The following is a 15,439-nucleotide window of genomic DNA, read 5'->3' as shown; positions in this document are numbered from 1 at the left end:
AGAGAGTTAAATAAGGGTCATGTTGTACATGTAGTTTGTTATTCTGCTTTGACAATTTTTATATTCTCTTGTTCAATAAACTATCTTTCTGACAGATCATTCTTATGATTTTATGGTATTCCCTCTTAAGGCTGTATGTTTCATTATAAAAATTAAACAACATATGTTGATTGACTCTTGAGAATAAAATACAGTGGCCTGTACTTTCTTTTTTTTTCTTTTTTCTTTTTGGCCTGCACTTTCTTTCACCCATTCTGAATTTGAGGTGTTAGCAGAAAAGTCTAGAAATGGAATGATAAAATGGAAATAAAGAGAGTTAACTATGTCTGAAAATATATGATGATATATGACCATGTTGCCAAGAAAACAGATTTATTTCTACATTGTCTATTATTGATTTTTATCTATGACAGCTTTCACTATCTTACTATGAAAATTATAGCCATTGCTATAGACTTCTCAATTTTAGAGAAAACTGAAAAATGAAGTGAGTCTCTGTTAAATAATTTGAGCCTCAGATTAGTCTGATTTTATGTACTAATAAAACCTGTAGGGGAGGAGTTGATCTATTTTCTTTCAAGAGGAAAAAGTCTCTGGAAAAAATCATCCCATAACTTAAATATGGATTCTTAAAAGATGAAATAGTTTTACAAAAGGTAAGGGATTTAACAATTTGTTGGCTTTGAACCCTTTCTCTCTCTCTCTCTTGCTCACTAGAAGCTTGGCAGCACCCAACAGCCAGGGCAGATCCTGCTACTCTGTAGTTAGGGAGCGAGGGAGACTAGAAGAGGCCATGGAGCCAGGATCTCAGTGGATCAGTATTTCTTCAATCCCAGAATTCTCCTAGTCTGACTTTGGCATTCCAGTCATCCAACAAGTGGTTCTTCACTATTCTGCCATTTCCTCTGAGGCCTTTTTTTTTTTTTTTTTTAACTACAAGACCAGATCAACTCCTAACTTGGTTTCATTCGTGATCATACCAGCAACCCAATTCATTACCCTTGAGCCCCAGTATTCCCATTCTTACAACCCTATTACCTGCTGCATAAATATTTACTATAGTCAGGCCCTCCCGCTGAGAAAGTCACTTGGGTCTTATGTTTGGTATGGACACTTTCCAAATAAGTTTCCACATTCTAAGTCCCTTCAGACACACAGAGGCCTTCTTTGACTTTTATATCTAAAATAGTCCCACAAGTCACGAAATGACAGATGTTGGCAAGGATGCAGAGAAAGGGGAACCCTCTTATGCTGTTGGCAAGCTGGTGCAGCCACTCTGGGAAAGAGTATGGAGGTTCCTCAAAAAGTTGAAAAGAGAGCTACCCTACGACCCAGCAATCATACTACTGGGTATTTACCCTAAAGATACAAATGTAGGGATCCGAAGGGACACATGCACCTGAATGTTTATAACAGCAATGTCCAAATAGCCAAACTATGGAAAGAGCCTAGATGTCCATCAACAGATGAATGTATAAAGAAGATGTGGTATATATAAATACAATAGAATATTATGCAGCCATTAAAAAAAAAACACCCCAAAATCTTGCCATTTGCAATGGCATGGATGGAACTAGAGGGTATTATGTTGAGTGAAATAAGTCATTCAGAGAAAGATAATTATCATATGATCTCTTCAATATGAGGAATTTGAGAGGCAGGGCAGGGGATCATTGGGGTAGGGAGGGAAAAAATGAAACAAGATGGTATCGGGAGGGAGACAAACTGTAAGAGACTCTTAATCTCATAAAACAAACTGAGAGTTGCTGGGGATAGGGGAGTAGGGAGAGGGTGGTTGGGTTATGGACATTGGGGAGGGTATGTTGCTATAGCAAGTGCTATGAATTGTGTCAGCCTGATGATTCAGACCTGTACCCCTGGGGAAAATAATACATTATAAGTTAATATAAAAAAATAAAATAAAATAGTCCCTACATCTCCCAAGTCAATTACATCTCCCCCAAACATGTTCTATAGAGTTGTTCTGTTTACTATCTACATAGAACTTAACACTGCTTGAAATTATTTACTTACAAGTTTTCTATGCTCTCAATGCAATATGTATGAATGAATGATTTGTATTGTTAGAGATTTCACTCCAGCATCCATGCCTTTTCATTCCTATCATAATTGACACTGAGGCTGCTGATGTCTACAATGTGTCTTTCAATGCACCCTATATCTAGTCATTGGCTTCCATTAGGTATCAGTCATCAAGGTATAAATTATTTTAAGAATATAACTTCATAGTGTCAAATAAAGAACACAAAGAACACATTCACCACACTCACACACACACACACACACACACACACACACACAAGCCATCTCTTCTATTTTAACATACATTAGTAGCTACTGTTTTGGATTTATAATATGTAGTATCCACATAAAAATATGAAAACATATGCATAAGTATTCTATTGACTTTGGAGCCAGTAAATGAAGATGTATAAAAGCATAATGATGTATGAAAGCATCATTTATAAGTATAACTGGGAAGATAAACCTAAGAAATAGATAATAGTTCTTTTATATCTTTGTTAAGATTTGTCTTCTCTATATATTTTCCACAGTGGTTTCAAAAGAAATGTACCCAGATTTTAAGAAGTGATCTCTCTTTTCTTCCTTCCTTCCTTCCTTCCTTCCTTCCTTCCTTCCTTCCTGTCTTTCTCTCCTTCTTTCTTTGTCTCTCTCTTTCTTTCTTTCTTGGAGAGAGAGAGAGAGAGAGAGAGCATATGCAAGCAGGGGGAGGGAGAGGGAAGGGCAGAGAAAGAGACAAGCAGACTAGCCTGCTGAGCAGAGAGCCTGAGGTAGGGCTCCATCCCATGACCCTGAGTTCTTGACCTAAGCTGAAATGAAGAATTGGGTGCTTAATCCAGTGAGCTGCCCAGGCACCCCAGGATCCCTCTATTCAAATGTTTACTTTGTTAAAATAAAAAAAACAATTTTATTAAACTGTAAGAAAATCTGTGTTCTCTTGAGTTTTTAATTATTTCCCTCTTTGTGGACATAAAAAAGGTATCAATGTATTTAAATGAAAGAATGAGAAAAATGTGGAAGTAAGGTTGCAGATGTAAGGGTGAGTTACATAATTTAAATCAGTAAACCACTAGAAATGTAATGGCAATAGACCTGAAATACTCACTTTTTCAGTAAATGCCGAACTTGTGTTCTCAAGACATTTTTAACCAATTAGCTTGCTCAATTGACTAAGTATCTCCTACCTCATTTACTTGAATAAAGATGTAGCAGAGGAACTTCAGCAAGATACAGCGATTTTATAATGGCATACAGACGAGGCAGAAACAAATCCTCAATGGAAAATAACATAGAAAGCAATATGACACCTAGGAAAATTAGTGTAGCTGTTTTCCCAATTTAAAAGCAAAATCATTGAAATTCTCAATTTATTTAAATATTTTGGCAAGAATCAAGACTCAAATATCAATAATTTAGTTGAAAGATTAGGTGGAACAAAAGCCTCTGACTTTAATTCTCTAAAATTTTTTTTATTAAGATGTCTTTTTTTAATTAAATGCATATGCATTTTTAAATAATGACAAAAATACTTAAGAAACTATTATTCTCTCATTATTATGAAGTTAACTAGTTGGTGAGTCATAAAGAATATGTGGGATTAAAAAACTCAAAGAAAAATGTACCAAAAAATACAGTAAAACGTACATGAGTTTAATTTTAATGTAGAGTAGTTTTTTAAAGTCTTTTTTTTTTTTTTTAATTTAAGAAATACTACGATTGAGGAATTTAAAATGCTAGAAGCATAAGAAACAGTTTAGGGAAATTCATCATCCAGGATCAACAACACAATTTCCTGAAGACTCTAAATAACTTTGTTTACTTATAAGGCATTTTTTTTTCCACATGATAAGATAAAATTATCTTTGTTAAGAATTCTAGTGGCTTTTTTGAATAAATATGATAAAAGAAAATTGAAGTTTTTTTATGAGAGGAATATTATTATGAACAAATTCTCACAGTTGCTCCTCTCTTAAGTCTTTGATTTAAAGCCAGAAATATAAGTGACGACAACATTGTCATTGAATTTGACTGGGCTTTCAAAACAAAACAAAAAAATATAGCTAGGTCTTTGAACAAGACAGATAACTTCATTTGAAAAAGAATATGCATTTGGCCTAGGCTCCCTGTCTCTTGAAAGCTGGTCTCCATGTTTGACTAACAACCTCTCCACCAATTGTCTTTGCCGCCTTCAGGTTTCACCTTGTTCTCCAGGGTGTAAATAAGAAGGTTTTATCTGTGTTTTGAAATACACTAAGTTACTCTAACAAATCTTTACTCCTTGAAATCCTACTAAAAAAGTAAAGAAGAATTTCCTCCCTTAAAAATGAAAGGTAAATAGATAAAGTCTCAAGGAGCAAGTTATATTGAGTCAAGAGGTACCTAGGCTGCTTTTGCTACTCAGCTCCCTTTCTGAAACAAGTTATTTCTAAATCTGACACCATCTGAGAACTCTCTAGAAAAAAATACATATAACTGTTTAGGTGTTACCACAGAAATTTCCTGAGTTTTCACATTTGTTTCTTAATACCTGGGAAAACAAAAAAATCCAGATTCCTTAACTTACAGCACATTAGCTACATTTGTAACAAAAATTTTTTAAATGAATTATGCCAAAGTCTAGAACGCTGACAACACTAAGTGTTGGTGAAGATGTGGAGTAACAGAAACGCTCATGCATTGCTGGTGGGAATGCATAATGGTACAGGCACTTTGCAAGACAGTTTGGAAATTTCTTGCAAAACTAAGCATATTCTTATCACATAACAATGTGTTCCCTGGTGTTTATCTTAGGATGTTGAAAACTATGTCTACACAAAAACTTGCACACAGCTTTATTCATAATTACCAAAATTTGGAAGTAACTAAGATATCCCTTATTAGGGATCCCTTAGTGAGTAGACAAATAAACTATGCTACATCCAACCACTGGAATATTCTAATGAACTATCAAGCCATGAAAAGACATAGAGGAAACTTAAATGCACATTACTAAGTGAAAGAAGCCAATCTGAAAGGGTTACATACTGTATGATTCCAACAATATGACATTCTGGAAAAGACAAAACTAGACAGACAATTAAAAAATATCAGTAGTTGCCAAAGGTTAGGGGAGAGAGGGATGGACAGTCTGAGCACACAGGATTTTTAGGACAATGAAGATAGTCTGTATGATATTTTAGTAGTAGATATATGCCATCATACATTATCCAAATCTGTAGGATGAATAACAACAAGAATGAACCCAAATGTAAACTATGGACTTAGAATAATAATGATGTGTCAATATAAGTTCTTTAACTGTAACAAATGTACCACTCTGATAGGGGAAGCTATGCATTTATGGGGCTAGAGGGCATACGGAAAATCTCTGTACTTTCTGTTCAATTGTGCTGTGAACCTATTATATATAGTTATTATCTCAAAAAAGTTATACTTCAAAATATACTTCAAAATATAATATATATTATATAATATATATATAAAATATTTTGAGCAAAGGGTATAAATTTGAAACCTATTTCATCATATAATGAAAATATATATTCAGAATAATTGAGACTTCAAACCACTAAAAACTACTATAGATAGTAAATGTACGTATTTCAATTCTCCCATAACTTCAGAAAACATGTATATTAATATTTAAAGATTTAGATATCTGGTTTCTGTATAGGAAATTGAATACCTGTATTATTACTCTATAAAACCTCATTGTTTTCAAAACATTTTAGAATTATAAAAAGGAAAAAACCCTCTCTAAATGGTTTATATGAACCACGTTTTTACCCTCTTCAAATACCATTTTGCAGCTAATTCCCGAATGACATTTTGCAGTCATGCAAATTCAGACACAAAGCAGGTCCCACTAACTAGCTAAGCAGTGGATCAGCCACAGAGTGAACATTTTTAACTCTTCCTTGGACCAAGTTACAAATTTCTACATGTGACAGATCTTTAAAGTTGCTTAAGCAAATCAAAGTTTTGAATTATAGTGATATTCGCAAATATTAAGGATCTGTCCACAAAATCAAGGTGGAAGAGAAAGGAAATTTTTCAATATGTGACATTGAAAAAAAAAGGCAGGAACCTTGTATATGGCATAAAGGAGCACTACATGAGCTCAGTCTCCAGTTCAAGGAGGAAATAAACATGGATTTTGAGAAATGTTGGTTAGCAGCAAAGTCTAGTCACTATATTAGGATGAGCGCTGGGCTCCAGATCTGTGGTCAGCTGACCTGATTGAGAGGTACAACTCTGTCACCACTGAACCCTATACCCTTGGGTAGTGAACTGACCTACTCCACAGCTTAGATTCTTTACTTACAAGTTGGGAGAAGTGACATCACATAGAATGATCCCCTCCCCCAGCTTTATCATTATTATTATTATTTTTTAAACTGACATATAATGAAAACAGTGTTGTGTTAGTTGCAGGTATGCAATATAATGATCCAATAATCTCAAAACATTTCTCAGTGCTCATCATAAGTGTACCCTTAATCTCCTTTATTATTTTACCCCTCCCGCCACCCACCTCAGAGTAATACCTTAAAGAATGAAAGCTTTTTATAGAACAATGTTCATAAAAGTTTGTAAATTATATAATGATATAAGTAGTAATATAATGATATAGGCACCTAAGGTTATAAACTATATATATATATATATATATATATATAACTATTCTATTTATCAGTATAAATAAGACAGAATTCCTTACCAAGGATGAACTCCAACTGTGGTTCATTTGGCGTCTTCTGAATACCTATAAATAATGAGTAAGAATTCAGATGAAAAGTATTTAACTTATTATCAAAAATATGTCAATACATCTTACTATGCTTCACCCTGCCCAGAATGTATAAACACATTATTTGGCAGAAAGAATTATCTCAGTTAATTGTCCAAATTTATAAGCAGTCTGTTTTCAGGGAGTACATATTTGTAGCAGAACTAAATGTGGCTTTTGACAGTTTTGACTGATCTACTTAGCTCTTTGGCTATAAAGAAACTGAAAAAAATAATTGTTTTTTATAGCTTTGATAAGTTTAAAATGTATTATTCAATTGTTATTTTCTCTTAGATGCATATAGACAGAGGCAAAGCCTTTAAAAAGATGACCTCACAAAAGTACTCTCATACAGATTTTTCTTTCAAATCAGTCCAGCCTGCTGTAAATTGTAAATTATTAATTAAAGAGCTATCTCTAATAAGGTGATGAAAGACATTATGGTGGTGGTTATTCTGCCAACTTACTGATAGCTCAAATCAATGTTCTGCTAAATGTCTCTATTCCTTTTTTCTTGATTTTTAAGAAATCTAATAACATGGCTAAATGATTTAGAGTGAAGTGAAGGGATAGTCTGAGAACAAAAGTAAGGGCTGAGAACATGTAGTGGTTACAAGGTAGCAAGATCAGGCTGTGGCAAGTGATTATGTGCTATAATATGATAATGTGGATATCTGATGGCCACACAAATCTCAGGGGCTTCTAAACAAAAGTGGATGAGAACTTGGATGCCACTTCTTATTATGTCTCATGGGTGGCCAAACTAGCAGATAAAATTTATGTAAAAGTAAATCATTTGGTAGTAAATGTAAGGACATTACTAAAATAATTTTCTTATTTATTTCTACTGGTATATTTACCAAATACAATTTAAACTTTGTACTACTAATACATTGTTAGAACTACCTCTTTGTATAAAAACTATTTTTTATTTACAGGGTTAACACTTTAAAAAATATTTTATTTAGTTGTCAGGGACTAAGAAAGAAAGCAAGCACACAAATGGGATAGGTGGATGTCTTAGTGGCTCAGTCCCATATGGGCTCCCCGCTCAGTGGGGAACCTGCTTCTCCCTCTCCCACTCTCCCCTGTTTGTGTTCCCTCCTTGGCTATCTCTCTCCGTCAAAGATATAAATAAAATCATTAAAAAGACAACAACAAAAACAAACAAACAAACAAACAGGAGAGAGATGCAGGCAGAGAGAGAAGCAGACTCCCCGCTGAGCATCAAACCCCCCCCCCCATGCCTCCATGTGGGGCTGGATACCAGAACTCTAGGATCATGACCTAAACCTAAGGCAGATGCTTAAGCAACTGAGCCACCCAGGCATCCCGAGTTAACACTTTTTTGCATGATAACCATTTATTTTTTTCTCCTGTTGACATTTAATAATACCATGGTTAAAAATTTTACACTTTCCAAGAGAGATGAGAGTGACAATCATTAGGTCGATTTCTGTTCAAGTAGTGTGATTTTTTTTAAAGTTATTAACAACTGCTGTAAGCTTTGACAACCAAATTTCTTAGAAAGCTTTTCCAACCAATACTGTTTTCTAAAGATTATTTTTATAATGTAAATTAAAGTCTTCTGAAAAGAAAAAAAAACACAATTCATACTAAAAAATAAAACAAACTCTAGAATTTTAAGCATGAGAGAAAACACAATTTTTCCAATGATTTTAATTACTTGAGTAGGACAAAAACCAATTCTAATGCCCAAATGCAAATATTGGGAAATCTCCTTGCTTGTTTGATTTATGTGACTTAGTGCTTTCAGGTATAGCAGTGACAATCTACATGTCTAGGGTAACCGTTGTGCCCTAGTGCTTTTAACTTACATGCTTTTGATTTTTTTTTTTTAAGATTTTTATTTATTTATTTGACAGACAGAGATCACAAGTAGGCAGAGAGAGAGAGGAGGAAGCAAGCTCCCCGCTGAGCAGAGTGCCAGATGCAGGCTGGATCCCAGGACCCTTGGATCATCACCCAAGCTGAAGGCAGAGGCTTTAAACCGCTGAGCCACCCAGGTGCCCCTACATGCTTTTGATTTTAAAGAGAACATTTCTATGTTAAAAGAATAATTCCTTTAAAAAAAGATTTATTTATTTATTTGACAGAGAGAGACACAGTGAGAGAGGGAACACAAGCAGGGGGAGTGAGAAGTGAGAAACAGGCTTCCCACTGAGCTGGGGACCTGAAGTGGGGCTTGATTCCAGGACCCTGGGATCATGACTTGAACTGAAGGCAGATTTCAACAGCTGAGCCACTTGGCCGCCTCCCCCAAACAATAATTTCACATGAGATTATATAAATGCTAAATACAAGTTGTACTTAAAAAGTATTTATTAATGGGGCACCTGGGTGGCTCAGTGGGTTAGAGCCTCTGCCTTCGGCTACGGTCATGATCCCAGAGTCCTGGGATCGAGCCCCGCATCGGGCTCTCTGCTCAGCAGGGAGCCTGCTTCCTCCTTTCTCTCTGCCTGCCTCTCTGCCTCCTTGTGATCTCTGTCTGTCAAATAAATAAATAAATATTTTTTAAAAAAGTATTTATTAATGCCTTAATACACATTCAAGAATTTGGTTCTACTATTTGATATTTAACCATTTCATAGACTATCATCTATCTCACTCAAGATAATGGGGTGCCTGGGTGGCTCTGTGGGTTAAGCCTATGCTTTCAGCTCAGGTCATGATCTCAGGGTCCTGGGATTGAGCCCAGCATCAGGCTCTCTGCTCAGCAGGGAGCCTGCTTCCCCTTCTCTGCCTGCCTCTCTGCCTACTTGTGATCTCTCTCTCTCTGTGTCAAATAAATAAATAAAATCTTAAAAAAAAAGATAAAAGATGAGACGCACATTATAGACACACTATAATAAAATAAATAGTGCAAATGAGAAAAAGTGAATTTCATGTCATTTGTTAGAACCAAGGTTTCTGTGATTACACACACATGTGTGTTTAGTTGATCTAATTTGCATTTTCAGAGAGTTATAGAAAAGGGAACATACACTTACTTGTGAACTGGAAGTCCCCAGTATCATTTGCGTGTGGTGTGGGAAGAAAGTGCTGGCCTTCTTCTGATGCTCCTTCCTCTTTGATCTCCATGATCAACTTTCACACTTATTTAATCCTCCAAATTTCTGTGTCCAAATGTTACTGACAATGATTCCTGGTTTAATACAGATGTTTTTTCACATTAAAGGCCTATATTCCACTCTGAAATTCTGCATTTAGGAAATAGAAAAATCAAAAATCTCAGTTATTTCAGAGTTCAGTATAAATAAAGACAGGTAGAAACTACAAATTCCTTCCTGCCTATCTCACTTTTATTTTTAAGATCAATCCACCCACTTAATATGTCATAAACTCTAAGTTAAATGGGTATTCTCTATGCAATTATTTTATCATCATATGAGGGATTTGCAGATCCTGAAAGCTGTATTCTTTCTCTTCTAGTTCATTCTGTAAAATAGTAGATAGCAATAGGGGCTGCTAACTTAATATGCATCAAATTTAGCAGCAAGAGCAGATAACATCTTGTTGAGACATTAGCATGTGTTACCAAGGTGGATATTACTATTATTCCTTCCATTAGAACTATGCTTTATGGTCATGTCTCCATCCACCTTTGTTAGAACATTATTCATGAGCACGTAAAGATAATTTGGCATGATACTCTCCTTCCAGTTTGAGCCGACAAGTTGTACAAGAAATTTTCCAGCCTCGTCATTATCCATAGACTCTCTTGCTTCTCTGCCTGATAAAGTTTTAATTGGTTAATGATCAGGGTATATGGTGAAAAGAATGAATCATAATTCTAAATAGCTAAAGCTCAAGGGGAAATGAAAATAATGGTAACATGAAAATCAGCATGGGGAAGAAAGACTCTCCAAGAATTTAATACCCTATGCAGATAGCCTCAAATAGTTTCAAATTCATTTTGATATTTAGCCTGATATATATGACCAAGAATGAATTAGAAAAATGATTTGGTCTCCAACTTCACTAATCCACAGCCTTAGTCTTTGTTGTTTTAACAAAGCATCTTCATTGCAATTCTGCTCTGGTTTTTAAAGATCATCTGGCAAAAATTAAATCCAGAAAGCATCTTGAATCTTTAGAAAATATTATAATAAAGTTGCAGATAAATACACATCGGTTTTTTAGGATACAACAAGAATTAAAAGCCTGGGTAAAGGGCCATTGTGCTATCAATTAGACCAAATCCATCAATTTGAAAATTTATCTATCTATCTATCTATCTATCCACATATATATATATTTTTTAAGATTTTATTTATTCGTTTGATAGACAAAGATCACAAGTAGGCAGAGAGGCAGGCAGAGAGAAAGGGGGAAGCAGGCTCCCTGCTGAGCAGAGAGCCCGATTCGGGGCTGGATCCCAGGACTCTGGGATCATGACCTGAGCCGAAGGCAGAGGCTTTAACCCACTGAGCCACCCAGGCACCCCTGAAAATTTATAATTTAAATTAAGATAATGATTTCAATTTTTTTTTCTATTTTTTTAATTCTATTTTTTCTATTTTTTAATTTCTATTTAAATTTAGAAGTTGCTTCTGATAAGGACAGACACATATTCATGGAACCATATTCTATGACAAATTCATTAGCATTAGTGGGATAATATTTGTGGAAGACTGCCATGCATGTGGGACTTGGATACAAGGACTTTGTTAACTTCCTTATACTTCTTCACCAAAAACTCAATCCCTAATCTTGATCAGTTATCTTAAAAATTGAAAAGGAAACCTAAATAAGGCAATATGGGTAAATCCTAGCAAAACAATGGCTCAGCACACTATGATGAATAATTCATAAAATAAATGTAAACTCTCTGTATGAGTGAGTGTGTACTTTTGGGTGGATGGAGAGGACTGAAGATGCCTGCAAACACTAACATGGTCTCCTTACAGGTTTATCTCACTCATTCAAAACTGAAAAATAAATTCAATTTCACAGAGAATGAAGCCAAATACATAAGACATGGATCATATGACAACCTGTTATGATTTTAATCATTTTTATTCTACCTTTGTTGCATCAGAGGAAAAATTTCATATATGATACCTATTAACAAGGGACATTCCTCAGAAAGAATCAGTTATGTTACTAGAAAAGCTCTAGAAAACCACTGCATTTTCTTGGTGGTAAATACAGCATTTACCTACAGTTATGGTTAAGTACAATAGTTCCTTTTCTTTGTCTATTTGGAAATTTTTTGGTTGGGAGATCATGCACAAGAATAGATTTATTTTCTACATACCACAAATATATTTCATTTTATTATTTTTCCCCACAATTATATTTTAAAAAGTCAACTAGATTACTAAACTTAATTCTCAGAGCAAAAAGAAGCTGCATGAGATATACCTATTGTAAGAGAGTGACATGATTATATTTGATTTTTAGAAAGTTTACTGGATGTCAAAGTAGAGAATGTACTAGAAGGTGGAAACTTAATAAGATAACAAGCTTGTTTGGAGATTATTTTAATATTCTAGGAAAAGAAAATAATAAAGAGAATCTAGGTCAAAATAGAAACAGACAATGAGAGAAGAGAATCTGGATTCCAAAGAAAATTATTAAATGGGGTAAAGGGCTATTTATTAAATGGAATTACCTAGCCTTAGAAATGGAATTAGAAGCACTTTAGAATTGAGATGATGAAAGAGAGGAATTTCAGGTAAAAACCAATAAATTATGGACTACTAAACTATCTGGAAGTAGAAAGAAGGAGGGATTTTAGTAAAGGATGATGAGTTTAGTTCTAACAGTGTGGTTTTTGAAATGTCTTAAAATATTCAGAAAACAGACATGAGTCTGGATTTTAAGGGAGATATTAAGGCTCAAAAAGTATATTTTTAGAAATCATTGACTAATAGTGGAAATCAAAGATATGCATAAAGTCACTGAAAGCAAGTGCATGTAGTGAGAAAAAAGGATGACTGAAGATTGAACCTTAAGGTGCAAAACCATTCAGGGGAGCGAGAAGAGAAATTAGCTAGTAAGGCACTGGCAGTGACAGGAGGAGAAGAAGAGAAGAACAGCTGAGGAAACAATGTCATCACTCTAATGGGTATTTCTCAAGTAAACAAGGTCATTAAATTAAGAGAAAGTAGCTTCCAGCCCTTCTTAACCAGAAAACCTATCTGAGAAATTAAGTCTACCTTGCAGTAGTACCTTCTCTTTCTGCCCAAGCAAGGGAGCAAAGAATATCTTCTGATGACACCTCCTGGAAGATTAATAGACTTAAGTTACTCAAGCTGAGAGTCTGGCAGACAAAGCTGATCACTCCCAGAGCAAAGCCAGTATAAAGTGTTCCAGCGTTACACAGAGACAAGGGGATTAATTCACAGACAAGGCTGAGGTTAGCTCCCATTCCTCTCAACCAGAGAACCCGTTTGGGAAATTGAGAGTAAATAGAGCAGCCCTTCCCCCTACTGCCTAGTAAAGGGAGCTGAGATATACTGTAGAGGTTGTCTTCCAGCTCCATCCAAATTGAAGGCCTGGCAATTCCCGGAAGCTGTGTGGACCCGTGGCACTCCAGCTGAGAGGTGGACAGTCAGAGCCAATAGTTTGCAGAACAAACTTAGTGGCCATGCTGTGTTAAGTCAGGGAACTTGGGGTGGGGGTTGTCTTGAGTTAAGAGAACAACAACAACAAAAAAAGCTTTATGGCTTCAGAGCTGCTTTTCCCACTGCTCCTGGGCAGAGAATCTAATTTGTAACCCCACTTATCTCTAATACAACTCTCAGTCTGTCCAACCAAGGAAACTAACCAGAGCTTGGGGAAATCTGCATAGCTCATTCAACAGCCCAATATACAGTGGCACTTGAACAGAGAGCAGAGCCTGTGACTTCCCCTACCTGCAGAGCAAAACTAGTTACCTCACCTGACCAGGGGATTCAATGCACACTCTGGCTTGATTCAGGTCCCCAAACAATTTATACAGGCCCAGAGTCCCATTCTACTGTCCTGCCAGGCCAGGGAAGTCAATTCATAGCTCTACCCACTATCAAATATTGAACCCAGTCCTGACCATCCAGTAAACCTCACCAGAGAATCCAAGCAAGCATGGAACCCAATCCTACAGCTTCAGTTGGGTAGGAAACCAAGCCCATGATACTATAAAAATATTTCAGTCATAATACTATAAAAATACTATAAAAATATTTCACCCCAGACACTCCCTTCAGAATTTGCCCCCAAAAAGACCATAATAGCAGGCCCCACCTGCCCAAGGACATTACCAGAAGACGAACCCAGAAACCCAAACTGAGTTGACTGTTGAAGAGCTGTCTCTACCAAAGAAAATTTGTAAGTTTAGGAGAGGGGCTTAATTATTAAAATAAACAAATAGCATTAATAAGGACACAAAGATCAAACACACACACAAAAAACAGGTAAATATAACATCACCACATCACCAAAGGAAATTAATAAAGCTCCAATACCTGACCCTAAATAATGGAGATCTATGAACTGTTAAATAAAGATTTCATAACAATCATCTAAAGAAGTTTAGTGAATTACAAGAAAGCACAGACACACAACTAAATAAAATTAGAAAAAAATGCATGAGCAAAATGAGAAGTTGGATAAGGAAATAGCTACCATCAAAAAAAACCACAGTTAAATGGAAATTTTAGAGTTGAAAAATACAATAACCAAACTAACTAACTCAATAGAGAGTTTTAAAAGAATCTGAACATGCAAAAAAAAAAAAAAAAGAAAAGAAAAAAATCACTCACTTGAAGGATAAGACTTTGAAAATTACCAATCAGAGAAGGAAAAAGAAAAAAAGAATGAAAAAGAGTGAAGAAAGCCTACATAAATTATAGTAGAGAATAAAAAAAAAAAACAATATGCACAGTATGAAAATGCCAGAAAGAGAAGAGAAAGAAAAAGTGACAAAAAGTTATATATGTGTGAAGTAGCATGGCTGAAAAGTTCCTGAATCTGGGGAAAAGAAAAGATATGGACATCCAGATCCATGAAGCCCAGAAGGTCCTAAAAAGTTAAACTTAAATAGGGTTACACTGAGGCACAGTATAATTAAATTGTCTATAGTCAAAGACAATGAAAGAATTTTAAGAGCATCAAAAGAAAAGAGAAAAGTTACATACAAGGGAACCCCCATTAGACTATTAGCAGATTTCTCAACAGAATTTTTTCAGGACAGGAGAGAATGTAATGATATATTCAAAATATTGAAAGAAAATAACTATCAACCAAGAATTCTATACCTGGTGAAGCTATCCTTCAGAAACAAAGGAAGGAAAAAGAATTTACTAACAAACAAAAGCTGAGGGTATTTATTACCACCAGACCTGCCGTACAAGAAATGCTGAAGGGTGTTCTTTGAATGAAAGTTAAAAAAATATATATTGGGTACCCCAGGGGCTCAGTCAATTAAGCACCTGCCTTTGGCTCAGGTCATGATCCCAGAACCCTGGGATCAAGCCCCATTTTGAGCTCCCTGCCTAGCAGGGAGTCTGCATCTCCTCTGTCCCCTTTCCTCATTCATGCATTCTCTCTCTCACACAAAAAATAAATTAATAAAATCTTTTTAATAAAAGAAAACTAATT

The 15,439-nt window shown here is 35.3% G+C and overlaps 1 protein-coding gene across 2 annotated transcripts in view; it reads right to left on the bottom strand.

Moving 5' to 3' along the window:
• The window catches only part of LOC111149029 (inositol polyphosphate-4-phosphatase type II B), a 372,027-nt gene extending 362,093 nt beyond the window's left edge, over nt 1-9,934 (bottom strand). For both annotated transcript variants that reach the window (XM_022505917.1, XM_022505916.1), the window contains exons 1-2: nt 9,844-9,934; nt 6,764-6,808 (exon numbers count right to left, since the gene is read on the bottom strand). In XM_022505917.1, coding sequence (XP_022361625.1) covers nt 6,764-6,808; nt 9,844-9,934 — 136 coding nt within the window. The remainder of the gene's footprint in view (nt 1-6,763; nt 6,809-9,843) is intronic.
• Nucleotides 9,935-15,439: the final 5,505 nt, after the last annotated feature.

Source organism: Enhydra lutris, unplaced genomic scaffold, assembly GCF_002288905.1.
Source record: "Enhydra lutris kenyoni isolate GAN:26980312 unplaced genomic scaffold, ASM228890v2 scaffoldscaffold21, whole genome shotgun sequence".
NCBI lineage: Eukaryota > Metazoa > Chordata > Mammalia > Carnivora > Mustelidae > Enhydra > Enhydra lutris.
Note: the sequence above shows the minus strand (reverse complement) of the source record. Positions and strands in the feature narration are given on the sequence as shown.